Source organism: Anthonomus grandis, chromosome 10 (assembly GCF_022605725.1).
Source record: "Anthonomus grandis grandis chromosome 10, icAntGran1.3, whole genome shotgun sequence".
NCBI classification, from domain to species: domain Eukaryota; kingdom Metazoa; phylum Arthropoda; class Insecta; order Coleoptera; family Curculionidae; genus Anthonomus; species Anthonomus grandis.
Window position 1 is genome coordinate 6,347,494 of NC_065555.1, and position 13,019 is coordinate 6,360,512.

At 30.4% G+C, this 13,019-nt stretch overlaps 1 protein-coding gene across 6 annotated transcripts in view; it reads left to right on the forward strand.

The window, feature by feature from the left end:
- The window catches only part of LOC126741717 (ecdysone-induced protein 74EF), a 224,318-nt gene extending 215,874 nt beyond the window's left edge, over positions 1-8,444 (forward strand). For 4 of the 6 annotated variants that reach the window (XM_050448260.1, XM_050448257.1, XM_050448258.1 and 1 more), the window contains one exon: positions 1,368-8,444. In XM_050448260.1, coding sequence (XP_050304217.1) covers positions 1,368-1,479 — 112 coding nt within the window. In that variant the 3' untranslated portion in view covers positions 1,480-8,444. The remainder of the gene's footprint in view (positions 1-1,367) is intronic. The other 2 variants (XR_007662298.1, XR_007662297.1) reach the window with 2 other exon arrangements.
- The last annotated feature ends 4,575 nt before the right edge of the window (positions 8,445-13,019 follow it).

The following is a 13,019-nucleotide window of genomic DNA, read 5'->3' on the forward strand; positions in this document are numbered from 1 at the left end:
TCTATTGGTCATATGGGAGATTTTTTAAGGAGTAAAATTGTTGCGTGGAATATTTGCAATAAATTCACTAAAGGCTCTTTTTACTGTAGCAATAACGGTTTTTGAGATTTTTTGGATTAAAATTGAATTGTCTAGGATTACTGGTTTTTGTACTAAAGATGGTTCTTCTTAATTTTTTCAAATATCTAAATTTCTATTGGCCCCATGGGAATTTTTGTAAAGAGTGAAATTGTTAAGTGAAATATTTGCAACAAATTCAGTAGAGGCTTTTTTTACTGTAGCATTAACGGTTTTTCAGATTTTTCGGGTTAAAGGTGGATTCGTCTAGGATTAATGAGTTAAAGGAGATGTTTCTTAATTTATTCAATATCTCAGTTTCTATTGATTCTATAGAACTTTATATAGAAAGATAAATTGTAGCGTGGAACATTTGCAACAAATATGATAGAGAGTAATTTTCATCTAGAACTAATAGTTTCCGAGTAAAATTGATTTATTTTCTATTTGGTCAAATATCTCAGTTTCTATTGGTCGTATCAAAATTTTTATAAGAGGTAAAATTTTAAAGTGGAATATTTGCAATAAGTTTAGTAGAGGCTCTTTTTACTGTAGCATTAACGGTTTTTGAGATTTTTTGAGTTAAAGTCGATTCGACTAGGATTAATGAGTTAAAGGAGATATTTCTTAATTTATTTAAATATATCAGTTTCTATTAATTCTATGGAAATTTATATAAGAAGATAAATTGTAGCGTGGAATATTTGCAACAAATATGAAAGAGAGTAACTTTCGTCTAGGATTAATAGTTTCCGAGTAAAATTGATTTATTTTCTATTTGTTCAAATATCTCAGTTTCTATTGACCGTATCAAAATTTTTATAAGAGGTAAAATTTTAAAGTGGAATATTTGCAATAAGTTTAGTAGAGGCTCTTTTTACTGTAGCATTAACGGTTTTTGAGATTTTTTGAGTTAAAGTCGATTCGTCTAGGATTAATGGTTTATGAGGAGATGTTTCTTAATTTTTTTCGAATATCTCAGTTTCTATTGATTTTATAGAAATTTATATAAAAAGATAAATTATAGCATGGAATATTTGCAACAAATATGATAGAGAGTCATTTTCGTCTAGGATTAACAGTTTTCGAGTAAAATTGATTTTTCTTCTATTTGTTCAAATATCTCAGTTTCTATTGGTCCTATAAAAAATTCTATAGAGAGACAATTTGTAGAATTGAATATTTACAACAAATTGTTCTAAAGCATTTATGGCCTACACTTACCGCTTTATGAGATATTCAAGTCCTAAAAACCTAACTCTCCAGTTCTACCTGTAAACCATTAAAAAATCAATTTTCTTCCCTTTCAGATACTACTACCAAAGGGGTATTTTAGCCAAAGTGGATGGGCAACGTCTCGTATACCAATTCGTAGAAGTACCAAAAGACATCGTAGAAATAGACTGTACGGGGGCGGCGTGAACTTAAAAACACAACTGCCAATAACTGCCCTAATACTCAGCCCTACTACTAAATCTGCCCAGTCGAAAGTACAATTATGGTTCTTAAAGACTATTTTGATAAGCATAGTTTACATACAACGTAGCGGCAAATTGTGAATCTTACAACGAATTAAGAGGATCCAGAGTTTATTTAGGAGAATTTCTTGATGGAGGGATATCGTGGGCCCTGTTGACCATCTACCACCCCTCCTAACGCCCGGAAGACTGCAAAAAAGAATTTTACGTAGAAGATTTTTTTGTACTGTAGATCTCCTTATTTATAACAAGTAACGCGGTTCGAAAAGTGTGAGACGAAAAATATTGATGAATTTTACTATTAAAGGTTGTGGTAATTTATAAGAGTTTAATCATTTGTTTTTTATGGGTTTGTTACTGGATGGATGTCTGAGGACCAAAATGCGTTTTTTTCCTTGTCAGCCCGTGAGTATATTAGATAAATATATATTTTTTGGAAATGTGGTTTAACAAAAAGGTGAATTTTTGAATTATTTTTTGTGTGGTTCTCATATTTAGAGCACCCTATTATATTGTTTAAAAAATAAATTATTGTAAAAAGGATTTTCCAGTTTCGATAAGAGTATTTTTAAAGTGTTGGCAGTTCCGGTCATAACAGAAATAGGAGCTAACTTCCTTATTTTAAATAAGAGGCTGTATATATTTGTGCATTTTTGGATTCTCCGTAAAATTCTAAGACATTTAATGGTCACATGATATACTTTGGAGAAGTACTTTTTGAGATATATTGTATTAAAGAAATATCATATTTTATAAGTTGACGTTGGTTTTCGGTATAATTGTAGTATGCTGTTTTTAATGTTATTAAATAGTGTTTTTCAAGGTGGCCTGAATAATTAACAAAATTTTCAAATTAGTAGCACTTCCGGTTTTACCGGAAATAGGTGCTTAATTTCCTATTTTTAATAGGAGACTCTATATATTTAGATCTATATATATTTGGCTTCTACATGAAATTTCATGAAGTGTATGACGTTTATTTCCAGTTTATCAATATTATAGACATTTCAAAAATTCCTAAAAAATAAGTTTAGGTCCAAGTAAAGACCCAGAAATTAAGAGTCAAAATTACCCGATGAAAAAAATTATAATTGACAAAAACGCTTTTGAAAATTCTCAAAAAAAATATTTAGGACCGCTGTATAGGATTGAAATTTTGTATGTTTTAGCCAAGGGCTTATACTAACTTTTTTTAAAGAATCATTTTTTTCTAAATCTACAGGATGTCCCAGAAATTAAGAGTCAAATTTATCCAATGAAAAAAATACAATTGACAAAAGCACTTTTGAAAATTTTCAAAAAAAATTATTTAGGACTGCTGTATAGTGTTGAAATTTTAGTATGTTTTAGTCAAGGGGTTATACTAACTTTTTTTTCAAAACCAAATTTTTCTAAATGTACAGGATGTTCCAGAAATTAAGGGTTAAAGTTATCCAATGAAAAAAACTACAATTGACAAAAGAACTTTTGAAAATTCTCAAAAAAAAAATAATGGGACCGCTGTACAGGGTTGAGATTTTAGTATGTTTTAGACAAAGGGTTATACTAACTTTTCTTTTAAAATCACATTTTTTCTAAATGTACAGGATGTCCCAGAAATTAAGGGTCAAAATTATCCATTGAAAAAAACTACAATTGACAAAAGCACTTTTGAAAAATTCTCAAAAAAATATTTAGGACTGCTGTACAGGGTTGTAATTTTAGTATGTTTTAGTCAAGGGCTTATACTAACTTTTCTTAATGAATCAATTTTTTTCTTAATCTACAGGAGGTCCCAGAAATTAAGGGTCAAATTTATCGACTGAAAAAAACTACAATTGACAAAAGCACTTTTAAAAATTCTCAAAAAAATATTTAGGACCGCTGTACACGATTAAAATTTTAGTATGTTTTAGTCCAGGGCTTATACTATTTTTCTTAAAGAATTACTTTTTTTCTAAATGTACAGCATGTCCCAGAAATTAAGGGTCAAATTTATCCAATGAAAAAAACTACAATTGACAAAAACACTTTTGAAAATTCTCAAAAAAATATATTTAGGACCCCTGAACAGGGTTAAAATCTTAGTATGTTTTAGTCAAGGGCTTATGCTAACTTTTTTTAAAAAATTTTTTTTTTCCTAATGTACAGGATGTCCCAGAAATTAAGGGTCAAATTTATCCAATGAAAAAAACTACAATTGACAAGAGCACTTTTGAAAATTAAAAAAAATATATATTTAGGACTGCTGTACAGGGTTGAAATTTTAGTATGTTTTAGTCAAGGGTTTATACTAGTTTCTCCATAAGAATTAATTTTTTTTATGTACAAGATGCCCCAGAAATTAAGAGTCAAAGTTATCCAATGAAAAAACTACAATTGACAAGAGCACTTTTGAAAAATTTTAAAAAAATATTTAAGACCGCTGTACAGGGTTAAAATTTTAGTATGTTTTAGCCAAGGGCTTATACTAACTTTTCTTAAAGAATCATTTTTTTTCTAAATCTACAGGATGTCCCAGAAATTAAGGGTCAAATTTATCCCTTGAAAAAAACTACAATTGACAAAAGCACTTTTGAAAGTTTAAAAAAAAATATTTGGGACTGCTGTACAGGGTTGAAATTTTAGTATGTTTTAGTCAAGGGTTTATACTAACTTTTTTTTAAAACAAAATTTTTCTAAATGTACAGGATGTCTCAGAAATTAAAGGTCAAAGTTATCCAATGAAAAAAACTACAATTGACAAAAGCACTTTTGAAAATTCTCAAAAAAATATTTAGGACCACTGTACAGGATTGAAATTTTAGTATGTTTTAGCCAAGGGCTTATACTTACTTTTCGTAAAGAATCAATTTTTTTCTAAATCTATAGGATGTCCCAGAAATTAAGGGTCAAATTTATCCAATGAAAAAAACTACAATTGACAAAAGCACTTTTGAAACTTCTCAAAAAAAATTATTTAGGACTGCTGTATAGGGTTGAAATTTTAGTATGTTTTAGTCAAGGGGTTGTACAAACTTTTTTTTTAAAACCAAATTTATCTAAATATACAGGATGTCCCAGAAATGAAGGGTCAAAGTTATCCAATGAAAAAAAACTACAATTGACAAAAGAACTTTTGAAAATTCTCAAAAAAAATATTTGGGACCGCTGTACAGGGTTGAGATTTTAGTATGTTTTAGTCAAGGGTTTATACTAACTTTTTTTTAAAACAAAATTTTTTCTAAATGTATAGGATATCCCAGAAATTAAGGGTCAAAATTACCGAATGAAAAAAACTATAATTGACAAAAGCACTTTCGAAAAATTTAAAAAAAAAAATATTTAGGACCGCTGTACAGGGTTGAAATTTTAGTATGCTTTAGTCAAGGGCTTATACTAACTTCTCTTTAAAACTAAATTTTTTTTAAATATACAGGATGTGCCAGAAATTAAGGGTCAAAGTTATCCAATGAAAAAAACTACAATTGAAAAAAGCACTTTTGAAAATTCTCAAAAAAATATTTAGGACCGCTGTACAGGATTGAAATTTTAGTATGTTTTAGCCAAGGGCTTATACTAACTTTTCGTAACGAATCAATTTTTTTTTAATCTACAGGATGTCCCAGAAATTAAGGGTCAAATTTATCCAATGAAAAAAACTACAATTGACAAAAGCACTTTTGAAACTTCTCAAAAAAAATTATTTAGGACTGCTGTATAGGGTTGAAATTTTAGTATGTTTTAATCAAGGGGTTATACTAACTTTTTTTTTAAAACCAAATTTATCTAAATGTACAGGATGTCCCAGAAATGAAGGGTCAAAGTTATCCAATGAAAAAAAACTACAATTGACAAAAGAACTTTTGAAAATTCTCAAAAAAAATATTTGGGACCGCTGTACAGGGTTGAGATTTTAGTATGTTTTAGTCAAGGGCTTATACTAACTTCTCTTTAAAACTAAATTTTTTTTTAAATATACAGGATGTGCCAGAAATTAAGGGTCAAAGTTATCCAATGAAAAAAACTACAATTGAAAAAAGCACTTTTGAAAATTCTCAAAAAAATATTTAGGACCGCTGTACAGGATTGAAATTTTAGTATGTTTTAGCCAAGGGCTTATACTAACTTTTCGTAAAGAATCAATTTTTTTCTAAATCTATAGGATGTCCCAGAAATTAAGGGTCAAATTTATCCAATGAAAAAAACTACAATTGACAAAAGCACTTTTGAAACTTCTCAAAAAAAATTATTTACGACTGCTGTATAGGGTTGAAATTTTAGTATGTTTTAGCCAAGGGCTTATACTAACTTTTCGTAACAAATCAATTTTTTTTTAATCTACAGGATGTCCCAGAAATTAAGGGTCAAATTTATCCAATGAAAAAAACTACAATTGACAAAAGCACTTTTGAAAATTCTCAAAAAAATATATTTAGGACCGCTGTACAGGGTTGAGATATTAGTATGTTATAGACAAAGGGTTATACTAACTTTTCTTTAAAAATCACATTTTTTCTAAATGTACAGGATGTTCCAGAAATTAAGGGTCAAATTTATCCATTGAAAAAAACTACAATTGACAAAAACACTTTTGAAAAATTAAAAAAAAAATATTTAGGACTGCTGTACAGGGTTAAAATTTTAGTATGTTTTAGTCAAGGGGTTATACTAACTTTTTTTTTTTAAACAAAATTTTTCTAAATGTACAGGATGTTCCAGAAATTAAGGGTCAAATTTATCCAATGAAAAAAACTACAACTGACAAAAGCACTTTTGAAAATTTTCAAAAAAAAATATTTAGGACCGCTGTACAGGGTTAAAATTTTAGTATGTTTTAGTCAAGGGCTTATGCTAACTTTTTTTTAGAAAAATTTTTTTTCCTAATGTACAGGATATCCAAAAAATTAAGGGTCAAAATTCATCATGTATCGCATGTGACCCCTCTCATTAGAATTTCACGTAGTAAAAATATACACGGTGTCGATTTAAAAATAACAAAGTTGCCATTTACTTTCTGTTTATCAACATTATATGTTAATTTCTAAAGGCAAATAAAAATGTTTAAAAGATCGCCTGTTCTATTTACATCATTTTCAAGAAAACAGCTATTCCAGAAATACGTGCTAACTTCCTTATTCTATATAGTACACCTTGTATATTTTTACATATTTGGATTCTACGTGAAATTTTAAGAAATCTGATGGGTCACATCACATACTTTGGCAAAATGGTTTTTGAGATAAAAACAGTTGAAAACCATAAATGTTTTAAAATTTTTCCAAAAACAACTTTTTAATTTAATTAAAATCCGGATTAGTAAATAATTGCTAAAAATAAACATGAAAACTATTGCTTACTTCTTTAAAACAATTCGATTTTATAACCTTTAATTTTTTTAAAATTAATTATATCTCGCAAACTCTTTGAGTAAAGTATGGCATGTGACCCCTCAAATTTTTTAAAATTTTACGTAGAAACCGAAGATACTAAAATAAATACGGTTTTACAAAGACAATTTCGAAATTAACTAGTTTCTTCCAGTAAAAAAATATTATTTTTACTGGATTACCTTATATATTAATACGTCTTCATATTCTATGTAAAATTCCATTAATTTTGAGGGGTCACTCGATATACTTTAATAGACGGGTTTTTAAGATATAAGTCCTTTTTATGATTTTTAACCGCTTATATCTCCTGAACCGTTTGACGAAAGTATATCATGTGACCCATCAAATTTCTTGGCATTTCACGTAGAATCCAAAAATGCAAAAATATACAAAGTGTACTATATAAAATAAAAGAGTTAGCACCTGTTTTCTGTATATCAGAAAGTGTTGCATAAAAATCTAATAACATATAAGGTGTCCCATATAAAATAATCCAATTTTCTACTAATAAAGTTTCAAAAAAAAATGTTTGTTAAACCACATTGTACGTGCAATATACATACATTACTAACTTATAGTCCATAAAACTACTTAAAGTACAAAACCAAGTCAAATTAAGTTCATCCACAGTTTTTTTGGTGCTCGGTTTAGGAAATTTTACAAAATGGAAATTAGACTGCGTCGGTGCCTACGGAATGAAACAAAAAAAACTTATAGGAAGATTGTTAGGTTACGATATTATTAATAATGATTATTGCTCTCTTTTCACTCAATGAATTTAGAAAAAGAAAAAAAAATGATCTCCCTTATAAAAATGTACATAAATGTGTACTTATTCATGTCATGTCAATGTCTAAAATTGTTCTTTTTATTTGTTTATTTATGTGATGGTACTGCCACGATTTAAATATTTTTGTATATTCTTGTATAGTATTTATTAATTTTTTTTATTTAAAAGGTGAATTTTCAAATTAGCAGCCCCCCCTTCACTCTCACCATACGTACCTAAAAACGTGTCTTTTTTAGAGAAATTTACCCCAGCAAATCGACAAAAGTTCAAATTAAAAATCAGGTGTTTTTTATATAATAAATTATATCGAGAAACGTTTTTTATACATAATGATAGATTTAGTAACTGTTAAATGTTCTAAATATAATGTGTTACTTAAATGGGATCTAATATACAAAATTTAAACCCATAAATGTTGTCCTCTATATCTATACAATGTCCCATTTTCGATGTTACGATGGAATATTCCTAAGTGTCCCTACTATATTATAAATTAATTAAATGAAGATTGCTAAATGTAAATTTATATCGGTGATAAATGTTATATATAAATAATTGTTTGTAAATATTAGATAGATTTTTATCGTATTGCAAAAACAGAACACTATTTTTCAGTACGTTTTATTTTTGTGGACGGACGAGAGGTGAATAATTGCGTTTTTAAATAACTATTGTAAATGTTTATATTTAAATTAAGTGAGTACTTTTATTATATATATAGTTTATGTAATATTTTTGTCTTTACAAAATAAATAACACTAGAAAGTACTTCTGTTCTTTTTTTTGAACATTCTTCCAACCGTTACCAAAAATTTTCAATACTTTTACGGCAAAATGACGATAAATATAAATAAATAAACCCAATAATAATTTCACATTTTTCTTAGTAATTGTATTTATAAAAATAAAAATAAAATAAACTTTATTGTATGACATAAAATAAGAATACCATACAAAGGTGGAAAGTACCGGTACGCGTATTTTAATAACCACCGTGCTTAAATATCTAAACCTAAAACTAAGACTGCTAATATTCCTACCTATTTATTCATACATATGTATGTAAGAAGGAGCAATAAATAAAAATAAAAAATAAACTGCTTCACCAACGATCTATTTAAAAAAAAAAGTAATTTAAACTTAAAAGTTCCTATATCATATTATAGGCTAAACATAAACAAAGACATCTAAAGCTAAAAGGTCGAAAACTATAAATCTTTCAATAAAAGTTCGTCAGCACATCACTTGAATACCCACTAGAAAATCCAAATAGAGGTTCTTTTGTCGTTTCTTTTGCCTGCTTGACGCCCAAGTTCTATAAAATGCTCACACGGCCAGACTGACAGAAAATTCGCTCTCGAGTTTTCCCTCATTTCTAGCAACATTGCCAGAATGAGAGACCTGCAAACCTCGCCTTGAAGATTAGACTTCAACATCTGTAAAAGAAAAGATTTCCGCACAGCTAATGTTATAACAAGCACAAGGAAAAACAATGTTTGGCGCATAGCAATAGAATTACCAAACTATTTTAGCATAATATAGCGATTTGACATACCAAAATAAAATTTTTAGCACACAGCAATAAGAAAAGATATTTGCACTCAGCAAAATAAAATTTTAGCACACAGCAAAATACAATTTAAGCACACAGCAATAAAAAAAATATTTGCACACAGCAAAAATAAAATTTAGCACACAGCAATAAATAAAAATAATTGCACTCAGCAAAATAAAATTTTAGCACACAGCAATAAAATAAAAAACGTTTGTTGTTACTCTAGTACAAATAAATAAATGCTCACACAGAACATCTGACTGTCAGCTCACACAGAACAGCAGTCGTATCTTCCGAGAATTCACCGGGTCAAGTACGAATCATGTCGATCGCCACAACTCTTTTCTTATTCGTTGCTAAGTTTTTTAATTCAAATCGTTCGTTTGGAAGAACTGCCGTTACTTCAAATGGACCATCATATTTTGCATCCAATTTAGCCAGGTAAGAGTTACCAGAAGGATGGTAAACAAAATCGCCAACCTTTATTTCTTTAGCGCATTTTCGTTTTTTATCAAATAACTTCTTTGAGTACTCAGCCTGTTGCTTCATATGTTCGTATGCCAGTTTTCTGTCGCTCTCCAATGCGGAGTTATTTTCAGCCCTTACGGCAAAATGTTCTGTTATAGCCTTTATGTTTTTATCGTCGCCGTTTTCACCCGTCAATAAATAAAATGGAGAAAATCCAGTACTTTTTTGTTTAGTTGAATTTAAAGTATGCTGCAGTTTTGCAATAACGTTTGGCCATTCTGCCTTATTTTCAATTTCAGTTCGTATTAGATTTAAAACGGTTGAAACATACCTCTCAACCTGACCATTACCGCGAGGGGCACTTTTAGCAATAAGATGTTGATTTATTTTTAAGTCTGATAATAACCCTTTTACCGACCGATCTGTAAAATTTGTGCCCCGATCAGAAATAAATCTGCTAGTATTTCCAAAAATATTTAAATAGATCTTTAACTGGCAGCACATTTCCGCTCCAGAGAGGGACTTAAGCGGGACAAGAAAAATGTATTTTGTAAAAGCGTCAATTAGGAGTAAAAGGTACTTATACCCTTCAATTGATTCTGGGAATGGCCCAACACAATCGGCATGCACGGTGTGAAAAGGAACAGGGAGTTTATGAATGGGATGCAACTGCCCTTGTTTTGGGCCAGAATATTGTGTTAGTTTTAAGGAATTACAATCCGTCACTATTTTAAAAGGAATCCCTGTCAGGTAAATTCTAAAGTGTTTAACGGAATAAAACACAGCAAGCGTTTCGAGCTCGTACGAGTGGTAATTTGACTCATCCCTAGAAGCACGCTTAGAAAAATATGAAACAACTTTTAGCTCTTTCCCATGACGTTGAAATAAAATTGCTCCATAACCTATTGAACTAGCATCTGTGTGTAGCTCTGTTTCCAACTCCGTATTAAAAACTGCTAAGAGAGGTCTCTGACTAAGAAAGGCACAAACATAGCTTTTTGCTACTTCCTGTTCTACCCCCCAATTAAATTTTACATTATTTTTTTGTCAAATTTGTAATATAGGCTGTACGAGATGCAAATTCTGGGATGTATTTCCTAAAATATCCAGCTAGGCCCATAAATTGCCTTACCTGCTTTACATTCTTAGGGTCTGGGGCATTTAAAAGTGCATTGACCTTATGTTGCCCTGGTCGGACACCACTAGCCGATATTTTTTGACTGATGTTTCAAAAAAACGACATTTTTTGATGTTTAAAGAGAAACCAGCAGTTGCTAAGGCTGTTAAAACTCGCTCTAGCTTTATTAATTTTTCCTCGATCGTAAGAGAAGTAATTAAAATATCATCTAAATAAATTAAGCAGTCTTTATCCCGCAATTTTCCTAAAGCATTACAAATGGCACGCTGAAACACAGCGGGTGCATTCGAAAGGCCAAAAGGGACCCTCAGGTACTCATAGTGGCCATCTGGGTTAATAAGCGCGGTTTTCTCGATAGAGCCCTTGGCCACCGGAATTTGGTGGAACCCAGAAGCCATATCAAGTGTAGTAAAATACTTATTTTGACCTAGCCTGTCAAGTTGTTCATCGATTCTGGGAAAGGGCCACTTATCTTTTATTGTAATTTTATTGAGAGCTCGATAATCACAGTACAATCGGGAACTACCATCCTTTTTATGGACTAAAATAACAGGGCTGGCATAAGGAGAATTGCTTTCACGAATAATTTTATTTTTTAATAAATCGTCTATTATAGTCTTAAGTATCTCCCTTTCAGAAAGAGGCATACGATAAGGACGATAACAGATTATTTTGTTCTCAGAAGGCTTGATTTCAAATTCGGCAGTTTTTACTGCAGAAACAGAGTTCCCGGTTGTAATATTTGCTGCAAATTTTGTAAGCATTTTCTTTAGGTCTTCTAAATAATTACCTTGCAAAGGCGACAAAATATTGTCAGAAAAATTTGTAAATGAATTTATTGAAATCGAATCGGCTTTACAGGTAGGACTTTCCAAATAGATTCTGGTACCGCTAGATTCGGTGCAAATTTTTACGCCCTTATAATTTAAAAGATCCGTACCTAAAATAGCGTCAAAAGATATGTCGGTGTCATCAACTATACAAAATGTTATTTTAAAGGCAGTCCCATTATTTTCAATATTTATTGTAGTTTTTGCTAGAGATGAAACAAAGCTACCTCCAATTCCCTTTATTAAGGAAAATTTGTCTCCATGTGGCAACTTAATTTACCAGCAATCTCTTTAGAAAGTAAACTACACTCAGCCCCGGTATCAATTAGACAATTTACTTCAAAATCTTGAATTTTAAATTTTGTACAAAATTTGTCATCTAGCTCAATACAAAAAGTAATGATATTAAAACCTTTCTGCTTTTCTTGTTTAAGTTTTTGAAAACATTTATCAGCGGTATGGCCAAGTTTATTGCAAAAATTACATTTTATTTTAGAGATAAATGAGCTATCAGCTTCTTTCTGTATAAAATTTAATTTTGCATTTTCCGGACACTGCCTTTGTAAATGACCAGGCTTACGACAAAAGTAACACAATTTTACACTGGGTCCACTCGTCATACTGTCAGTGTTCGGAAAACGCCGTCAATCGATTGTTAAAATTACTGGTTGTAGATTGAGCAACTTCATATGATGCAAGTAAAGTCAATAAGCTTGAAATTGAATCTAGTCTACTATTAAAAGCAGCAGTCTTAACGTGAATATCATCTAAGTCGCCTATAACCAGTTCCAACAATTGTTTTTTAGTAAAATCAAAATTAAGGGCTTGAATTAAAGAAATTTTTGTTCTGGCATACTCACAATATGAGGTGGCGCTTCGGCTGGTATACAGGCTGGCCTTAAGAAACTTTTCGTTTAGATTCCTCTTTGGAGGATAGAAACTACAAATCTCCTCCCTAAAACTTTCCCATGATTTTTCAATTGGCTGCCACTTGTTATACCACTGTCTCGCTTCTCCCTGAAGTCCAGAAGCTGCTCTCGTTAATTGTTCAAGGGACGACCACTTAAATGTATCACCCAGCTTTTCAATTTGTTCACACCACTTGCTAGCTCCATCGCTATCACTTGGACAAAATTTCGGAATTTCGATAGCGGTCACAGGACTCGAATTACGACACGACACGTCTCTTAGTTCTTTAAGTGTAGCCGCCAACACTTCCGTTAATTGCTCCATTCTCGTAATTATGGTTTAATATAATAAAATTTCAAGTATTTTTCGCGGCCTCTTTATACTTGCGGATTAATACGCGAATTCTATCCCACTTCTGATGTAAGAAGGAGCAATAAATAAAA